At 44.9% G+C, this 19,898-nt stretch overlaps 1 protein-coding gene across 1 annotated transcript; it reads right to left on the reverse strand.

Moving 5' to 3' along the window:
• Positions 1-3,339: 3,339 nt before the first annotated feature.
• LOC139311672 (zinc finger protein 665-like) lies at positions 3,340-17,865 on the reverse strand. Its single transcript, XM_070936148.1, has 5 exons — positions 17,225-17,865; positions 14,562-14,676; positions 11,978-12,045; positions 10,748-10,877; positions 3,340-8,872 (listed from the first exon to the last, which is right to left on the reverse strand). Exons 1-5 carry the CDS (start codon positions 17,636-17,638, stop codon positions 7,032-7,034), a joined length of 2,568 nt encoding a protein of 855 aa, XP_070792249.1. The 5' UTR covers positions 17,639-17,865; the 3' UTR covers positions 3,340-7,031.
• Positions 17,866-19,898: the final 2,033 nt, after the last annotated feature.

The raw sequence follows: 19,898 nt of genomic DNA on the forward strand, positions 1-19,898 counted from the left end.
CCGCCCCGCTTCTCTCCCCTCCGGAGACAGGGAGCCTGGTGCGAATCCTGCCTCCTCCTCGCCCGGCTTCTCTCCCCTCCTGCTGGGCCTCCGCAAGGCCGACCCTCCCCTCCCCCCACTCGGCTCTTCCTCAGACAGGGGGCGGGAAGGATCCCCCTGCATGGAGAGGGTGGCTGGGGAGCATGGGACCCGGGGTGGAAGCCGGAGGAAGGCTGGGCGCGGGTCTCTCCCTCCTCCGCCTCCCTTTGCTCGGGAAGAGCCCCCAACTCACCCGGGGAACGTCTGGATCTCCCCCCGCCAGACTCTCCCGCAGCCTCTCCGCCTCCTGTGCAGCCCCAGGGGTTAAGGAGAGCGAGTGCGGCGTCCTAGAGCGGCAAGCATTTGTGATGTCATTTCCTTCCCACCCTCCTATGGAAAGGCAGCTGTGACGTTCGCCCTCCGCTGGACCAATGGGGAAGGGCATGACGTTACCTTCTCTTAGCAGAGGGCTCCACCTGGTGGATTAGGGGCGAAGTGCCAGGATTGTAGAAAGGGCGGGAAAGAGGAGCGCGTGTGAGGGGAAGGGAGAGGGCAGGGATGATGGGCTTGGGAATTGGAGAAAGGCCCCTGTCAATTCCTTTCTCCATCTTCCTTTCCTTCCTGTCCAGGAACCCTCTGTGGAGCTGGAGAAAAATCTCTCTGGAGGATTTAAAATCGCTTCCCTCAAGAACAGCCGCCCTGAAGGCTCTGCAGAGATTGTGGGAGGCCTTAAAAGGGTCCAAATCCTGTCAGAAACAGCCGGGCGGTCAGAAGAGGAGGACCAGGAGTCTCTCTGGGAAAGACAGCTTGTGTCTTGCGGTTGTTGGGAACTCCCGCCTGAAGAGGAGGCAGATGGGACACAGGCAGGAAAGCCAGAATCAGGGAAATGATTTTAATTTATTTCTTTTTTATTTCTTTAATTCAATACATGCTCTTGTGGCTCAGGAGACTAAAGCAGTGTTGTTAACGTTATTATCATCAGCTGCCTGCAATTACTGCAAGTTCAAATCCCACCACGCTGAAGATTGGCTCAGACTTCCATTGTTCCGAGGACAATGTGGGGGCAATAAGCTGACTTTGTATAAAAATATACAAAAGTATGAAGGCTGTTGCTTAATGCATTGTAAGCCGCCCTGAGTCTCCGGAGAAGGGCGGCATATAAATCAAATTAAAAATAAATAAATAAAAATAATAATAAAAAAAAGCTGCAAATTTTCCCCTTTCGCCAGGTCTGTCCCCATCTGTTGCTTAAGTTTATTATAGTTACTCCTTGGAGAATTGAATGCAGGCATATATCATTAGACCATAAATGAAAAGAGAAAAAGAAAAAGAAAAGCAAATGCAAAACAAGATGTTACGACATACCATAAAAAAAAAATGGCCCTAATGCTTGAAAAATATCTTTTGCTCACGCATGTTTCAGCTTCTCTTCATTCTGGCCTCTTGCTTGAAAGGCAAATGGTTCACCCTAAAGCTTTCTGCATGCAGTCTACATTGACATCTGTCATTATTCCATCACATCCTAAGAGGTTTTGACCGAAAAAGGTTCCTTGCTTCTGCATTCATCCTGGTTGACACAGTGATTAATTTGACACAGTGGATGGAGGTTGGATTGAGGGGTCCTCGGTGCCCTCTGAGGTTGGTTGGTGCAGTGATGATCTTCCCTCGTTTGGCTAATGAAAGGTTTGCAACAACACAATCAAGCTCAGAGACCACCAAGGACCCCTCATTTCAACCATGAGCTACACATTTTCTCCTTTCTTGGCAGGCTGGATTATTTTTGGTATCTGGACATCCCAGAGAAACTTCCCATTCGCATTTCTGCGTTTTTCATCAGGAAGGACTGAAGTAGTTTTTTGAAGTAGTTCTTAATTTCATCTTATTTTGGTCCCCATTGATTTCCAAAGATCTTCCTTCTTGATTGATCCTTTGCAATGTTAGCACACCAGAGTGGTTTTCATTCTCATATCCTGGAGTAGGCCTAATTTGGGAGGGAGGGAGGAGGTCAGAGCCATCATTTATTGCCATTGGAACTTCAAACGGTTACTTAATGAATTATTGTAAATCAGGGACTGCCTGGGTTGGCCAGCAGGCTGCCTACCTATGGGAACTTAATACGCATCCACATATCCCTACCACTGCTTTCTCTTCCCTTCTTTTACACAACTCTGTGAAAGTAGTTGCCATGGCACTGAAACAAGGATAACTGCAACATAAGTAAGCAGTGTGGCCAGGCAGCTGGGAAGGCAAACAAAATTCTGAGATGCATCACCAGATGTATCACCCTCAGCAAAAAGGAGCTCCTATCCCTCTACGTAGGGCTTTAGTGAGACTCCATTTGGAATACTGTGTCCAGTTCTGGAGACTTCACTTTAAAAAAGGTATTGATAAGATTCTGTGAGTCCAGAGATGGGCAACACGAGGGAAGGCAAGGAAAGATCAGAACAAAACAAGGTGGATAAAAATCAATGATTTTTTAAAAAAAATAAAAAAAAATCAGTTTTTTTTATTTAAATCGGATTTTTTTGATTTAAATCGGATTTTTTTAAATAAAATGGTTTTTGAGGAAAATATATTACCATCCAAAGTTTATTCCATCATGAAATAAAGATTAGTTTTTTAATTATGTAGAATAAGGCTGTATATGTTTAATTTTTTTGGTAAATAAATTCCATTAATCCGTTCACAATGTCATGCTTTTCCAGAGGTTTTTGTAAGATTATTGGGCAGTTTCTCTGCCTACAAGATATTATCACAGATGCTTGGTTTACTTTTGCAGTTCTCAAAGTTCTGAATTTGACTCAGCAGAGATCACATGCCTCTTCTTCACAGCAAAAATATTATAACATGAACAGAGTTGAGAAAAAGACCTTAATCCTATTGTTCTACAAACCTATGAAAACAGAATCAGTGCTAAGTTTCAAGAAGTTCAGTGAATAGAATAGAAACAATATTTTTCTGATTGTTTGGAGTGGAATAGATCTGCACAAGAAGAAAGTGAAACTAAGTGTGAGGAGGAAGGGGCAAACAGTACAAAATGAAAGTGAAACTTTCTGAGCACAATACTGCACAGCCACAGACAGACAAGTCTTTGGATCTTTTTGTGGGTATGACCTGAGGTTTATCACATTCTTTCCTTGGAGGAAAAAACCTATAATGGCAGCAGGCCATAAAAGAGACCCAGTTTGGCAATATTTTAATGAAGTTCCTTTACCTATTGGTAAGGCAGGCATGCGTGCACAATGCAAACACTGCAACAAAGAAATGCATGGCCTGGTGGCCTGAATGAGGCAACATCATGAGAAGTGCTGTGATGAAGATGACCAAAGAAACACATTTGAACAGGCAGGATCTTCAGGTTGGTAAACATTTTTATTGAATCATATTTCTAAAGACTGCCTTGAACTGTCATGTTTGAGCAAAATTATTTGCTCTTATTATTACTGCATGTTACTGTCATTTGGTACAGTTATGAAGAAAAGCAAATATTCCTTTTGGGGCAGTGCTGTGTACAATATGCAGAAATTGTATAAACAATAAAATAACAGCATTGACTTTTTTGTTTAGGGGAATTCATGGATTCTGGAAACTATCCACCTTCAAGATCACCATCCTCCTGTTCTACAGTTTCAGAGTTATCCATCCAGGATAGCGCTTCATTAGCATCATCATCATCAGACACCCACAGCCACATACCACTATCACCTAAAAGAAAGAAAAAACCCTTCCCTCCTGGAACCACCATAGATAAGTTTGTGATAAAAACTAGATTAGAAAAAGAGTTAATTGATGAAAAAATTGCCCAGTTTGTTTATACAACGAACTCTTCTTTCTGTCTGACTGAGAACCCAAATTTCATTAATATGGTTCAGTCACTGAGACCAGGATACAGTCCACCCAGCAGAGCAGATGTTGCAGGGAAACTGCTGGATAAAGTGTATGACAGAGAAATGGAGCAATGTGCAACAGCTCTGGAGGGTAGAATTGTTAACCTAAGTATTGATGGGTGGAGTAATGTCCACAATCATCCTATTGTATGTGCTTGTATAACAACAGAAGAAGGGAAAGTCTTCCTTGCACAAACAATTGATATGTCAGGAAATGCACACACAGCAGAATACTTACAAGAAGTGGCAGTAAAAGCTATAATAACATGTGAACAAAAATTCAAATGTCTAGTACGCAGTTTGGTCACAGACAATGCTGCAAATGTATCCAAGATGAGAAGAAATTTAGAAGAGCAGGAAGGGAATACAAAGCTAATAACATATGGTTGCACTGCTCATTTGCTGCACCTCTTAGCCAAAGACTTAAGTGTTCCAGAAATAAAGACTAATGTTCTTGAAATTGCTAAATACTTCCGTAACAATCATTTTGCTGCAGCAGCTCTGAAAAGGATGGGTGGAACCAAGCTAACGCTCCCACAAGATGTTAGATGGAACTCTGTGGTGGACTGTTTTGAGCAGTATATCAAGAACTGGCCTATTCTGATGACAGTTTGTGAAGAAAATCGAGATAAAATAGATGGCACTGTCATGGCCAAAATCCTCAACATTGGGCTTAAGAGAAATGTTGAACATATGCTGAGCATCCTGAAACCCATCTCTGAAGCTTTAAACAAAATACAGAAAAATAGCTGTTTTATTGCTGATGCTGTTGAAATTTGGAAGGAACTGAGTGAACACTTAAAAACAAAACTACACATGGACAGAATTAAATTGCAAGCATTAAAAAAACGAATGGGACAAGTACTGTCTCCAGCTCATTTTTTGGCAAATATTGACAATATCCAGTATCAGGGTTAAAACTTAAGTGCTGAGGAAGAGGAGTTAGCTATGACATGGGTATCCAGCAATCATCCATCTGTAATGCCAACTATAATAAACTTCAAAGCTAAGGGGGAACCATTCAAGAAATATATGTTTGCTGAAGATATTTTAAAGAAAGTCACACCAGTGAACTGGTGGAAGTCACTTAAGCACTTGGATTTAGAGACTGTTCAAGTAATGATTTCACTTTTAACAGGAGTAGCTTCTTCTGCAGGCGTTGAAAGAATATTCTCTTCCTTTGGACTCATTCATTCTAAATTGAGAAATCGTTTGGGACCTGATAAAGCAGGAAAGCTTGTTTTTCTTTTCCAGATTATGAACAAAAAAGAAGATGAAGATGACGAGTGAGCTACATAGGACAGTATTTAAGTTTTTCATGTGTAGGCTGGGCTGACAGTCTAAATTTCTTAAAATATATATATTTTGTTCAGCCAAATTAGTTAACAAACATGGATGTTTGTTTAAGCAAATAACATATGCTGTAAAGTTATTGTTTCAGTTGAATAAATCTATTTAAATTGTTATTATTAAGGTAATGATTCTTTTTCTCCTTCCTAAGTACAACAGAAAAGTTGTCCAAATAGGAATGATTAACCTATTAAACTGGGGATAAAAAAGCTAATATGAAAAGTTGTTATTCTAAAAATCTTCATCTACTTGCATATTAAAGTTATACCAGCAAGAATTAGTCTTTATGTAGAAAACTATGATTTAAATCAAGCCTTACTGACTAGTGATTTAAACGTGATTTAAATTCTGATTTAAATCAGTTTGATTTAAATCAAATCCACCCTACCACAAAATAAGGAGAAAGAGCCTATGAATTGCATTTTCTAATTCAGCATAACTATAACCCCCTTTTCCTTATGGTTTTCTTTCTCAGTTGTTACTTGTGTTACGTAATGTGAAGCAGGGTGGAAAGGCAGACTGAGACAATAGTAAGCAAAGGAAGGAAAGCTGAAACAATAGTAAGGGATTCAGGACTAATTGCATTTCTGCCTGCAACTCTGTTCTAGTGGCAATACTCATCAGAGGGAGTTACTTGAAATGTACCATTTAAATTTTGGCATCCACACATCACGTTGAGGGCAAACGATAACCTTAATCTCCATTGATACTCATCTTTCTTTTAAAACCTCCTACTTAGCAAAAAAGCACCAGAATGGATTGAGGATTCAAAATCAAAATCAGAATAGAGCTGGAAGGGAACTTGGAGCTCTCCTAGTCCAACCTCCCGCCCAAGCAGGAGACCCTACACCATTTCTGACAAATGACAGTCCAATCTCTTCTTCAAAGCCGCCAGCGATGAAGCGCCCACAACTTCCGAAGGCAAGCTCTTCCATTGGTTGATTGTTCTGTCAGAAAATTTCTCCTTATTTCTGGGTAGAATCGCTCCTTGATAAGTTTCCATCCATTATTCCTTGTCTGGCCTTCAGGTGCCTTGGACCCCACCCTCTCTGTGGCAGCCCCTCAAATGTTGTAACACTGCTATCCTGTCTCCCCAGGTCCTTCTCTTCACTAACTACCCATCCCCAGTTCCAATACCGTTCTTTTTTTAGTCTTCCGGCCTTTAATCAGCTTAGCTGCTCTTCTTTGCTCTTTTTCCAAAGTTTCAACATCTTTTTTGTAATGTGATGACCCAAAGGGGACACGGTATTCCGGTTGTGGTCTTACTAAGGCTTTATGAAGTGGTAGTAATACTTCATGTGATTTTGATTCTATGCCTCTGTTTATACAACCAAGGATTGTATTCGCTTTTATTGGCTGCTGCCGCACACAGGTGATTCATGCTTAATTGATCATCCATTCCAACTCCAAGGACCCTTCACAGTTACTATTTTCCAGCCAGGTTTCAGGTAATCTGTTTTTCCTGCCCAGGTGTAAAAGCTTACTTTCCTCACATTAAATTTCATTTTGTTGGATTCCACCTTGTCTCCTCTGGATCAGAAAGGCACAATATGCATACAGATCAAAATCATAGAGACGTGGTGGCTCAGTGGTTAGAATGCAGTACTATAGGCTAATTGCCCACAGCCAGAAGTTTGATTCTGAGGGGGTCATGGTTGATTCAGCTTTCATCCTTCTGAGGTGGGTAAAATGAGAACCCAGATTGCTGGAGACCATATGCTGACTTTGTAAACTGCTCAAAGAGTGCTGTAAAGTATTGTGGAGTGCTATATAAGTCTAAGTGGAATTACTATTGCTATACAGTTTCTTCTGAGCGTGGATCCTTTTATGAGAATTAAGACTACCTTTCCGAGCAAAGCCCTCTCCACATTCCATGCATTTATGGGGCTTCTCCCCTGTGTGGATCCTCTTATGGCGAAAAAGACTACCACTTTGAGCAAACATTTTTCCACACTCCATGCATTTATATGGCTTCTCCCCTGTGTGGATCATGTTGTGGATAGTAAGTGCATTTCTATAAGCAAAGGTCTTTCCACATTCCATGCATTTATTCAGCTTCTCCCCTGTGTGGATCCTCTTATGGGAATTAAGACCACCTCTTCGACCAAATGTCTTTCCACATTCCATGCATTTATACGGCTTCTCCCCTGTGTGGATCCGTTTGTGTATTCTTAGGTAACTGCACTGAGCAAAAGTCTTTCCACACTCCATGCATTTATACGGCTTCTCCCCTGTGTGGATCCTCTTATGGGAAATAAGATGACTTCTTTCACCAAACGTCTTTCCACACTCCATGCATTTATTCGGCTTCTCCCCTGTGTGGATCCTCTTATGGCGAATAAGATTACCTCTTTCAGCAAAGATTTTTCCACACTCCAAGCATTTATATGGCTTCTCCCCTGTGTGGATCCTTTTGTGTATTCTTAGGTAACTGCACTGAGCAAAAGTCTTTCCACACTCCATGCATTTATACGGCTTCTCCCCTGTGTGGATCCTCTTATGGGAAATAAGATGACTTCTTTCACCAAACGTCTTTCCACACTCCAAGCATTTATATGGCTTCTCCTCTGTGTGGATCATCTTATGGCGAATAAGACTACCTCTTTGAGAAAACATCTTTCCACATTCCATGCATTTATTCGGCTTCTCCCCTGTGTGGATTCTCTTATGGTGAATAAGATTACGTCTTTCAGCAAAGATTTTTCCACACTCCATGCATTTATATGGCTTCTCCCCTGTGTGGATCATCTTATGGCGAATAAGACTACCTTTTTGAGAAAACATCTTTCCACATTCCATGCATTTATGTGGCTTCTCTCCTGTGTGGATCCTCTTATGGCGAATAAGACTACCTCTTTGAGCAAAGATTTTTCCACACTCCAAGCATTTATATGGCTTCTCCCTTGTGTGGAACCTTTCATGTGCTCTTAGGTCACAGCTCTGAGCAAAGGTCTTTCCACACTCCATGAATTTATATGGCTTCTCCCCTGTGTGGATCCTCTTATGGGAAATAAGACTACTTCTTCGAGCAAAGGTTTTTTTGCACTCCATGCATTTAAATGGCTTTTTCCCTGCCTGGATCCTTTTTGGGGAAATAAGATTACTACGTCTTCTGAATCTTTTACCAGACTCTCTGCATGTGTATACCTTCTCCCCAGTGTGAATCCCTTCATGGGAAGTAAGTTGCCTGCTTGTTCCAAAACATGTTCCACATTCCAAACATTTGTAAGGCTTCTCTTTTGTGTCTATCACTTTTTGAGATGAAAGTAACTTATTTCCAAGAGAAGGAATCAATGTCCCATTGTAACTTTGTCCATTGTGTCTTCTTATAGCATCTTCTCCTTTGTTTTGGCTTAAATAGTGTTCTTTTACTTGTAATTTAGCTTTGATTGGCTTCACACTTTCCCCAATATATTTTTTCCTGATTTTCTCCTGTTGGGCAAGAAAGTCTTGCATCGCAGCATCGGTGGAAGATGAGCTTTCCTGATTCCAATCATTTGACTGGTTTCTATCATGGGTTTCTGGTTCCATTCGAATTCCAAACTTCTCCGTTCCATCTTTAGCATTGATCACTTGGAACAGTTCACAGGAATTTTGATTCTCCTGCCCATTATTACCTTCAAAGTAAAAGAGAAATGAAAACGGTAACAAGGTTAGAGAAAAAGATCAAACCATACAAAGTCTAGTGAATTTCCTTCTGAATGTTTCCAAAATTCCTTTATGTTTTATGTTTACATGCTTACAGTGGTGTGATATAGACAGGATTTCTATGTTCATGAGTCCTGAAAGCTTTGAAAATATCTACAAAACATCTCTTTCTTTACAATTATCTATATATGTGCAAGTCTCAATCAAAGTCTATTTTGAATCATGGAATAATCAGGGGAAACACCCAAGGAGGAATAAGGAGAAAACATAAGATTTATTGGGCTGGGTTAATTCCAGCAGAGACCTGTGAGAACTGAAACTATTTTGAAAAAAACTCCTTCTTTCCCGGTGTACCTTGGAGCAGGTACTCCGCCGCATCTGTCTGACTCCCGCTCGGCCCGTTCCTTGATCCCACTGATGAGACTTTGGAGCGAAGTCCCTTTCCTGAAGCCTCCCATTGGCTTGTAAACGCTCTTTGCACTGAGATTGGAAAGGTTTGGAGGCTTCAACAATGGCTATTTTGCTGCCCCAAAGTCTCATCAGCTTGCAAGGGTTTTTTGGCCAGATCTAGTACAGACTTTCGATTGCAGAAAACAGACGCCTAAACAACTTTAGTGTGAGAACACACAAGATGAGAAGGACAAGATCTCACACTAATGATCTTGCGGGATCTCACACTGCAGTACTTTGGTCCTGTGTTCCCTATAAACTGAGGACTGCACAAGATCCAGGGCAAAAGTCTTTGAAAACAAAGAGGCCTCCCCTTTGTTTCCAAAGCATTTTGCCCTGGATCTCATGCAGGCCTTGGTGGGCAGAGAACAGAGGCCTAAAGTACTCTAGTGCGAGATTCTGTGAGATCAGTAGTGCCAGATTTCCCACTATTGATCTTGTGTATCTCTCAGTACTTTAGGCCTCTTTTTTCTGCAAATGCACCCAAGCAGGCAAAGGCGATGGCTCGCTACGGCCTCGTAACTTAAGTCTGAACAGGGTGGGGTAGAGGAGCAGGTAGGATGATTGTTCTTGCAACGCCTCTGCTGCCATTTGTAAGTGTGAATGACGGCTGTGGTGCTGTAACATTTGTTATTTTAGGACTGGAAGAGGGCTAGATCGTAACTTGGTATGGTTGCTTAGTGAACTGTCATAACTTGGAGATCACCTGTATCCTAGGATGCTCTGAGTCACATTTCATGAGGCCTTTGACCTTGAATTGGATTGGGAGAATGCTCTTCCATGGCCCGAGCATGAAAGTTCTGTTCCCACACAATTTGGGGAGGTTTCAGAGAACAAATGACAACACATTCTTCTCACATGAACTCCAGGGGACACATAAAAGCACACCCCATTCTTCTCAGCCTCCACAGATAAGTTCAAATAGAAATGGAAAAATACAGATAAGGAATGCCCCAAAAGAGCCTTGGTAGTACAGTGGTTTAAAGCACCCTGTTATTAACACAGCTGCCTGCAATTACTGCAGGTTTGAATCTTACCAGGCTCAAGGTTGACTCAGCATTCCATCCTTTCTAAGGTAGGTTAAATGAGGACCCAGTTTGTGCGGGCAATAAGCTGACTTTCTATAAATATACAAAAGTATGAAGGCTATTGCTTAACGCATTGTCAGCCATCCTGAGTCTCCGTAGAAGGGCGGCATATAAATCAAAAAAAATTTTTTTTAAAAAAAGCATCTCAGCAAAGAGACACTGACTATTTCCTTCCTTTGGGTACAAGAAGGCCAGATACTTTCCTTCTCCCTCCCAGGAGATGATATCTGATTAGTGATTTTTTAATAAAAACTAACTATAATCTGTCTTCTTGATCTCTCTGATTTGGGAGAAGAAAACTCTTACCGAGAGAGACCACGTTCCTATAGTTTTCAAGCATGACTTCCGAATGCAGCGCTTTTTGGTCAGAATCCAGCTGAGACCATTCCTCCTCAGAGAAATACACAGACACCTCCTCGAAGGACACAAGACTCTCCTGAACACGGGAAAAAGAACAGAACAGGTGGATTCATAAGATCTGTTCATCATCATCAATGATTTAGACAAGGGGATAGAATTGGAACTCATCAAATTTGCAGACAAGACAAAATTGACAGGAATATCAACACTGCACAAGATAGGCTCGAGATATAGAAGGATTGACAGATTGGGACCTTCTAACAAAATGAACTTCAATAGTGAGAAATGTAATGTGCTACATTTAGGAAAGAAAAACCAAATGCACTGCCATAGAATAGGTGATGCCTGGCTCAAAAGTAGTAAGTGGAACAGGGATCTTGGAGTCCTAGTGGACAATCGTTTAAACATGAGCCAGCAGTGTGCTACAGTTGCCAAAAAACACCCAACAGAATCATAGGTTGCATTAAGAGAGGGATAGAATCAAGATCACATGAAGTGTTAGTTCCACTTTAGAATGCCTTGGTAAGACCACACTTAGGAACTTTGCATCCAGTATTGGTTGCCATGATGTAAAAAAGATCTTGAGATCTTGAGGAACTGGGCATGGTTAGTCTAGTGAAGAGAAGGACTGGGGAGACAAGATAGCAGTGTTCCAATATTTGAGGGGCTGCCACAGAGAGGGGGTGGGGTCAAGCTGTTTTCCAAAGCCCCTGAAGGCCAGACAAAGAGTAATGGATGGAAATTCAACAAGGAGAAATTCAACCTGGAAACTAGACTAGACTGCCACTTGTCAGAAATGGTGTAGTGACGTTGGAGTAGATGACCTACAAGGTGCCTTCCAACTCTGTTAATCTGTACCTTAGGAGACTGATAAATTACAAAAAGAAAGGTGGTCTAGCAATTCCTGCCACTGTGATACATTTATTTTTCAAGGACTTTAAAAGAAGTGCTTCTTGTAAAGGCAAATTTGGAGGAGTATCTAGCAGAACAAGAGGACCAGAAGAAGCTATACTGGCTGACAGCAACTTCAACCTGCTATTCTGCTCTCCATGTTGTGGAAGGACACAAAAATAACCCAGTCCAAACAAGGGGGGGAATAGAAGGAGAGAGAACTCTGCACACCCACTTCACTTCCTGAAGGGAGAATACAAGTCTAATAATTTTTCCCTTTCTTACTTGATTTAGAGGTTCAACCGCTGTTTGATCACCGTCATAGAAACCAGAAAATTTCATTCTTTGTTTCTCTGTAAGGAATAAATAATTTCAAAATAAATAATTAACAAAATATTTATTTTATTGGTTTATTTTAGACAATTTATATGCCGGCTATTCGCACGTGGTGACTCAAAGCGGCAAAAAAGAATAATCAACCAATATTAAAATAATAAAACTAATAAAAGAAGAATTATATAATACATTAAAATAATAAAATCACCCACACCCCTTGCCCCAGCGAAAGCACCTCACAGGAGCTGTTTAATGGGCTCCATCCCACTCTGGGTTTCCCAGGCTGCCTGGCAGAACCAGGCCTTCAGCGCCTTCTGGAAGTGCTACTGTGGGGGGCCATTCTAATCTCTTCTTCTAATTCTCATCTCTAGGGGGATGATGTTCTAATCTAGAGAGAGGGAGCTGCCATGGAGAAGGCCCTTCTTCTGGGTCCCACCAGGTGTGTCTTTCTAGGGGATGGCACCCGCAACATTCCCTGCCTCCGCACTCTGGTGGGTAGGGCAGATGTAACCGGTAAGAGACGATCCCTCAGATAACCTGGTCCCAAGCCATGAAGGGCCTTAAAGGTGACAACCAGCACCTTGAATTGCACCAGGAAGGAAATTGGCAGCCAATGCAGATCCTGCAGGAGAGGTGATACTTGTGCACACCAGGGTCCGCAGAAAACCATGGGGGCTGCTGCGTTTTACACCAACTGGAGCTTCCACATGCTCTTCAAGGACAGCTCCATGTAGAGCACGTTGCAATAGTCAAGACGGGAAGTGATTAGGGCATGAGTGACTGTGAGTAGGGATTGTCGGTCCAGGAAGGGCTGTTTCTGGCGCACAACCCATAGTTGCGCAAAGGCCGTCCTGCACACGACTGCCACCTGCTCTTTGAGCAGGAGTTGTGAGTTCAGGAGAACCCACAGATTACACACAGAGTGTGTTTGGGGTAGTGTCACCTCATCCAAGACCAGAAGTGGAAATTCTCCCTTGGCCAACGAACCCCAAACCCAGAGCCACTTTGTCTTGCAAGGCTTTAGTTTCAACCCATTGCTCCCCATCCAGCTCCTAACAGCCTCCTGGCACCGTGATAGGGAGGACATGGCATCGCTTAACCCACCACGGGCTGAGTCATACAGCTGAGTATCATCATCATATTGGTGATATCTCAGTCCATGCTAGCAGATGATCTCACAAAGCAGTTTCATATAAATGTTACAGGAGCGGATAGTACCGAGCCCTGCGGAACCCCACAAAGCAGTAGCAGAGGGCTAGATCTCTCCCCTCCTATCAACATTGACTGAGAACGGCTGCAGAGGAAGGAAGTGAGGCAGGATAGCACAGGGCCGCCCACTCCCATCCTGCGAAGCCGCCCCAGGAGAATACCATGGTCGATGGTATCGAAAGCCACCGAGAGGTCAAGTAGAGCAAGGATGGATGCGCCACTCACATCCCGCTCTCGCCAGATACCATACAAAAGTGGGACCAATGACGATTCTGTCCCAAATCCAGGCCTGAATCTTGACTGGCAGGGGTCCTACCTGTCAATGACTCCTTCAGCTTCTACCACAACAATACACAAGCATACAATAGATACAAAGTTATGGTAAACTGCGCTAAACTTGATTGCAGAAAATATGACTTCAGTAACAGAGCCACTAATGCCTGGAATGCACTACCGGACTCTGTGGTTTCTTTCCCTAACCCCCAAACTTTAACCTTAGACCGTCTACTGTCGACCTCACCCCATTCCTAAGAGGCCTCTAAGGCAAGTGCATAAGTGCACCAGCTCCCCAAAATGGGAATATTGGAGACAGGTTGGAAATTATATATATTCACACACACATATATGCAAGCTTTGGTGCACCAGCCTGAAATGACGAGTGGGACCTTGTCGAAACGTCACCAAGTTACGCTCAAACAATCTCTGGAGCTGCTGCACAACCACTTTCTCAACCACCTTCCCCAAAAATGGAAGACTGGAGTCAGGTTGGAAATTATTCAACAGGGTGGAATCCAGGGATGGCTTAAGAAGAGGGTGGACCACAGACTCCTTCAAAAGCTGGGGCACTGCCCCCTCCTGTAGGGAAGCATTAATGATCGCCAACGTCCAACCACCTGTCATCTCCCAAGAAGCTTTCCTAAGGCAGGCGGGGCATGGGTCTAAAACACAGGTGCTTGCACCCACCCATACTCCCTAGGATCCTGTCCACTTCCTCAGGAGTAACAGGGTCAAACTGTTCCCAGATATCAGAGCAAGAACCTGTCTCAGAGGCTTCCACTGGACTAGCAACCACGCCGGCATCCAACTGGGAACAAAGTCGAGCGATTTTGTCTTCCAGAAAAACCACAAATACCTCAGCATGCCCCTTCAGGTGGACCTCAATCTCCTCCTTCCCCAGGGGAAGGAGGCTCACCTGAAGAAGGTCGCTGGGCAATTATCTATAGATGCAATTAGTGTGGAGAAGTATAAATAGAAGGAGGTATTGTATAGAAAAGAAGAGAGAGCGAAGGTAAGACAGAGGGGTAATCGGAGGATCTTCAGTTACCTCCTAAGGTGTCCTTACTTTGATCCTTCCAAAAAATCCTCCTGAAAAATAGCTCCTGGGGAGGATTTGATGGGTTCTTCTTTCCCTCAGGATCTCTGATCTCCACAGTGCAGCACTTCCAATAGGAGGAAGGAAGAAACAGAATTAATGTACATCATACGACGACGTAAAGTGAATTCCTATATTCGGAACACAACCTCAAAGCCCCCAATATCCATCAATGTGGTTATGTCAGAAATATGAGAAAATAATGGAACAATGTCTTACTGGAATAGGTGGGACATTGCCACATCCCCGGCAGCCGCCTGGGATAGTGCGGCTGCCGGGGCTTTGGACCTCGTCGTGCCTTTGCGGCCTCTGACCCGGCACCGAATTCGCCTAGCTCCTTGGTTTTCCGAGGAGCTGAGGTAGATGAAGCGCCAGAAAAGACGCCTGGAGAGTAGTTGGAGGACCAGCCGCTCCGAATCCGACCGAACACTGGTGAGGTCTCATATTAAGACCTACCTAGTGGCGATAAAAGCGGCGAAATCTAGCTATTTTGCCGCTCTTATCACGTCATCAGATAATCGCCCAGTCGCCCTGTTTAGGGTGACCCGCTCCCTCTTCCATCTGGAAGCGCGGGATGATCCCTTGCAGGGTCGAACTGAGGATTTTGTGCAGTATCTGTATGACAAGATCGTTCAGATTCGGAAAGGCCTGGCCTCTGACTGGGTAAGTCTGGACGGGATGACTGAGGCAGGTCTTGAGAGTATTATCTGGGAGGAGTTTGATCCTGTGGCTCCCGAGGACATGGACAGGATCCTGGGACGGCTGAACGTGACCACATGTTTATTGGACCCGTGTCCCTCCTGGTTGGTACTGGCTTCCCGGGAGGTTACACGAGGCTGGCTCCAGAGGATTGTTAACGCTTCTCTGAGTGAGGGTGTCCTGCCGGCCGCTTTGAAAGAAGCAGTGGTGAGGCCCCTCCTCAAGAAGCCCTCTCTGGATCCAGCTGTTTTGGCTAACTATCGTCCAGTCTCCAACCTTCACTTTGTTGCAAAGGTTGTTGAGAGTGTGGTGGCGCGACAGCTTCCCCAGTACCTGGATGAAGCTGTGTATCTGGACCCGCTCCAGTCCGGCTTCCGGCCTGGGCACAGCACGGAAACGACATTGGTCGCGTTGGTGGATGATCTCTGGAGGGTTCGGGATAGGGGTTGTTCCTCTATCCTGGTCCTGTTAGATCTCTCAGCGGCTTTTGATACCATCGACCATGGTATCATGTTGCACCGGTTGAAGGGGCTGGGAGTGGGGGGCACCGTTCTGCGGTGGTTCTCCTCCTACCTCTCTGACCGGTCGCAATCTGTGTTGACAGGGGGGCAGCGGTCAACCCCGAGGCGCCTTCCTTGTGGGGTGCCACAAGGATCGGTCCTCTCGCCCCTTCTGTTCAACATTTATGTAAAGCCACTGGGTGAGATCATCCGTGGCTTTGGGGTGGAGTTCCATCAGTACGCTGATGACACTCAGCTGTACATCTCCACCCCAGGCCACCCCAGCGATGCCCTTGAAGTGATGTCCCAGTGCCTGGAGGTCGTGCGGGCCTGGATGGGGAGAAACAGGCTCCGACTCAACCCTTCCAAGACTGAGTGGCTGTGGCTTCCGGTGTCCCGATATAGCCAGCTGCTGCCATCGCTGGCTATTGGGGGCAAATCACTGGCCCCCACGGAGAGGGCTCGCAACTTAGGCGTCCTCCTGGATGCACGGCTGTCTTTAGAAGAGCACATGACGGCTGTGGCCAGGGGGGCTTTTTATCAGGTTCGCCTGATACGCCAGTTGCGCCCCTTTCTGGATCGGGACTCCCTACGCACGGTCACTCAAGCACTCGTCACTTCCCGCCTGGACTACTGCAATGCTCTCTACATGGAGCTCCCCTTGGGGTGCACCCGGAGGCTGCAGTTAGTCCAGAATGCAGCCGCGCGGGGGATTATGGGAGCGACGGGGTGCTCCCATATGACACCTCTTCTGCGCGAGCTGCACTGGCTTCCTGTGGTCTTCCGGGCGCACTTCAAGGTGTTGGTGACCACCTTTAAAGCGCTCCATGGCTTAGGGCCGGGGTATCTGCGAGACCGCCTTCTGCCGCCAATAGCCTCCCACCGGCCGGTTCGCTCACACAGAGAGGGCCTCCTCAGGGTGCCGTTGGCCAGACAGTGCCGGCTGGCGACCCGCAGGGGGAGAGCCTTCTCTGTGGCAGCACCTGCCCCCTGAGATATGCACGATATCAGACCTCCGGACTTTTCATCGGGCCCTGAAAACACACTTATTTCATCTAGCCGGGCTGGCTTGATCCCATCCTCTCAGTTTTAATTGATTCGGTTTTAATTGGGTTGTTTTAAATTATTTGGGCCGAAATTATTTAATTGTTTTTTAAATTGTTTTAAAATTTTATATGCTATGTTTTATTTTGGCTGTGCACCACCCTGAGTCCCGCAGGAGAAGGGCGGTATAAAAATAAAATAAATAAAATAAATAAAATAAATAAAATAAATAAAATAAATAAAATAAATAAAATAAATAAAATAAATAAAATAAATAAAATAAATAAAATAAATAAATATTATGAATGTCAGAGAGGTTTGAGAAGGAGTGAAGTATTCAAATAGATTCTCTATTCTCTATTGAACTCTTACCTGCAACTCGACTTGCTCCTTCTGCTCCTCCACCTGGCTCAGGAGGAAGCCTTCCACCAGAGCCACCGCCTGGGAGCTGGTCTCTGCTCCATATTCCCGCACCCAACTCTCCATCTCTGGGGGCAGAAGAGCCAGGAACTGCTCCAGAACTACCAGGTCCAGCATCTGGGCTTTGGTGTGCTTTTCTGGTCTCAGCCATCGCCTGCAAAAGCCATGGAGTCGGCTGCAAAGTCCTCGGGGACACTCAGCCTCCAAGTATTGGATGGAGGTCCAGAGCTGAACTTCTGAATGGAGGAGAGTTTCCTCCTCCAGGATCTTCTGCCCAGTTCTTGTCCAGAGCTTCCCCCCCTTCCCAGGCTGAGCAGCTGAAGGGCCTTTTCCGCTTCCCTCCTTTCCAAAAGGTTGTGTCTCCATCCTTTCTCTGTCCTGCAGAGCAACTGCAAATGGCTCCAAGGACTCTGGTGGGTCTCCAGATGCCTTTTCCTTCACAGGACCATTTCTGGTGCTCCACAACTGATCCCTGCAAGGGATTCTGATTTTTTTATTTTCCCAAATATTCGGCTCTTTTTTTTCCCCCAAGAGGAAAGTTTGCCTTGCAAAGACCACAAATGGCTTCCAGTTTCTGTATCTGAGATGGGAAGAAAAACAAATATTAAGAATTAGAAAGTGGAATTCAGCCACTGAGCGACCTTCCCCCAACCTCCCCGGAGCCCCAAGAGGCTTATCCCAGCGCAGGACCAAGGTCCCCCGAGCAGGGCCGGGAAGGAGGGAGCTGGAGAGGCCGCCCCGCTTCTCTCCCCCTCCGGAGACAGGGAGCCTGGTGCGAATCCTGCCTCCTCCTCGCCCGGCTTCTCTCCTCTCCTGCTGGGCCTCCGCAAGGCCGACCCTCCCCTCCCCCCACTCGGCTCTTCCTCAGACAGGGGGCGGGAAGGGAGCCCCGGTTCCCCCTGCATGGAGAGGGCGGCTGGGGAGCATGGGACCCGGGGTGGAAGCTGGAGGAAGGCTGGGCATGGGTCTCTCCCTCCTCCGCCTCCTATGGAAATGTCATTTCCTTCCCAGCCTCCTATGGAAAGGCAGCTCTGACGTTCGCCCTCCAGTGGACCAATGGGGAAGCGGATGACGTTACCTTCTTTTAGCAGAGGGCTCCCCCTGGTGGATTAGGGGCAAAGAGCCAGGATTGTAGAAAGGGCGGGAAAGAGGAGCGCGTCTGAGGTGAAGGGAGAGGGCAGGGATGATGGGCTTCGGTGTAGGAGGAAACGGCCCTCTCAATTTCTTTCTTCATCTTCCTCTTTCCTGTCCAGGAATCATCTGTGGAGATGGAGAAAAATCTCTCTGGAGGATTTAAAGTCGCTTCCCTCTGTTGTGGAATGGAAGGACTAAAAAACATTCCCAGGTCAGTCAGAGACAGCTTTATTGCGCAAGGTTCAGAGCCAGATTTGTACCTGAAGCTTTGAACAAAGAAAGAACTCTGATACAATGGTTTTTATACATTTCTAAGACAAAGGATTCAGTGAGATCATACATTTTCCATATATGGTTAATCATGAGATCATACATCCAATTTTCCTTCTATGGTTACATATACTGGATAATAAGTTCATCTAATTACTTAAAGCATTAATCTTAGTTTACAAAATTATCTTAGCCGCACAACTTTTCTTAAGTGCTCGGAGTTGCTAATGGGAGAGTTACTACTGTCCTTGGGTAAATTTATTGGATTAAGTAACTCTTTGTAACATATAGGTCTTGGTGTCATTCACAGTGAGGTCACTCAGATGTTTTTCCATATGGCAGTCCTTTCTGTGACATCTAGGTCTCAGAAGATATATTACCACTTAAAGGGGTTTAACTGTTTGTTAATGTAATTTCCAACAAGCACTTTCCTCTCTTATAATAATGTGAATAGAGAGGGTCTCTCAGCGTTCATGTATCTGACTTTGTATGATTCCTATTTTATTCACATTATTTCTTTTATCTACATTATTCTTTATTTGCTATTTACCTCACCTTCACATTTCTTGAGTTGAATTCCCTACTCAATCCTTATGTAAAAATGGTTTTTCCTCATCATAGTTTAGCTTTCTATTCCTTTTTCAGGATCTTCCTTTTCTTTCATTAGAAGTGACCAGAGGGGTCCCTGCCCTTTCTCCTCCCCGCTTTGCTGAGAGGCTGAGCGAATAGTTTGGGAAGGGCAGCTGCATGTATTGAATTAGAGAAATAAAAAAGAAATAAAATCATTTTCCTGATTGTGGCCTTCCTGCCTGTGTCCCATCTGCCTCCCCTTCAGGCGGGAGTTTCCAACAACCGCAAGACACAAGCTGTCTTTCCCACAGAGGCTCCTGGTCCTCCTCTTCTGACTGCCCGGCTGTTTGTGACAGGATTTAGTCCCCTTTGAGGCCTCCCACAATGTCTGCGAAGCCTTCAGGGCGGCTGTCCTTGAGAGAAGCGAGTTCAAATCCTCCAGAGAGATTTTTCTTCATCTCCACAGATGATTCGTGGACAGAAAAGAGGAAGATGAAGAAAGAAATTGAGAGGGCCGTTTCCTCCTACTCCGAAGCCCATCATCCCTGCCCTCTCCCTTCCCCTCAGACGCGCTCCTCTTTCCCGCCCTTTCTACAATCCTGGCACTTTGCCCCTAATCCACCAGGGGGAACCCTCTGTTAAGAGAAGGTAG

The sequence above is a fragment of the Pituophis catenifer genome, unplaced genomic scaffold, assembly GCF_029215685.1.
Source record: "Pituophis catenifer annectens isolate HBS135680 unplaced genomic scaffold, rPitCat1.0.hap2 SCAF_2, whole genome shotgun sequence".
Classification (NCBI taxonomy): Eukaryota; Metazoa; Chordata; class Lepidosauria; order Squamata; family Colubridae; genus Pituophis; species Pituophis catenifer.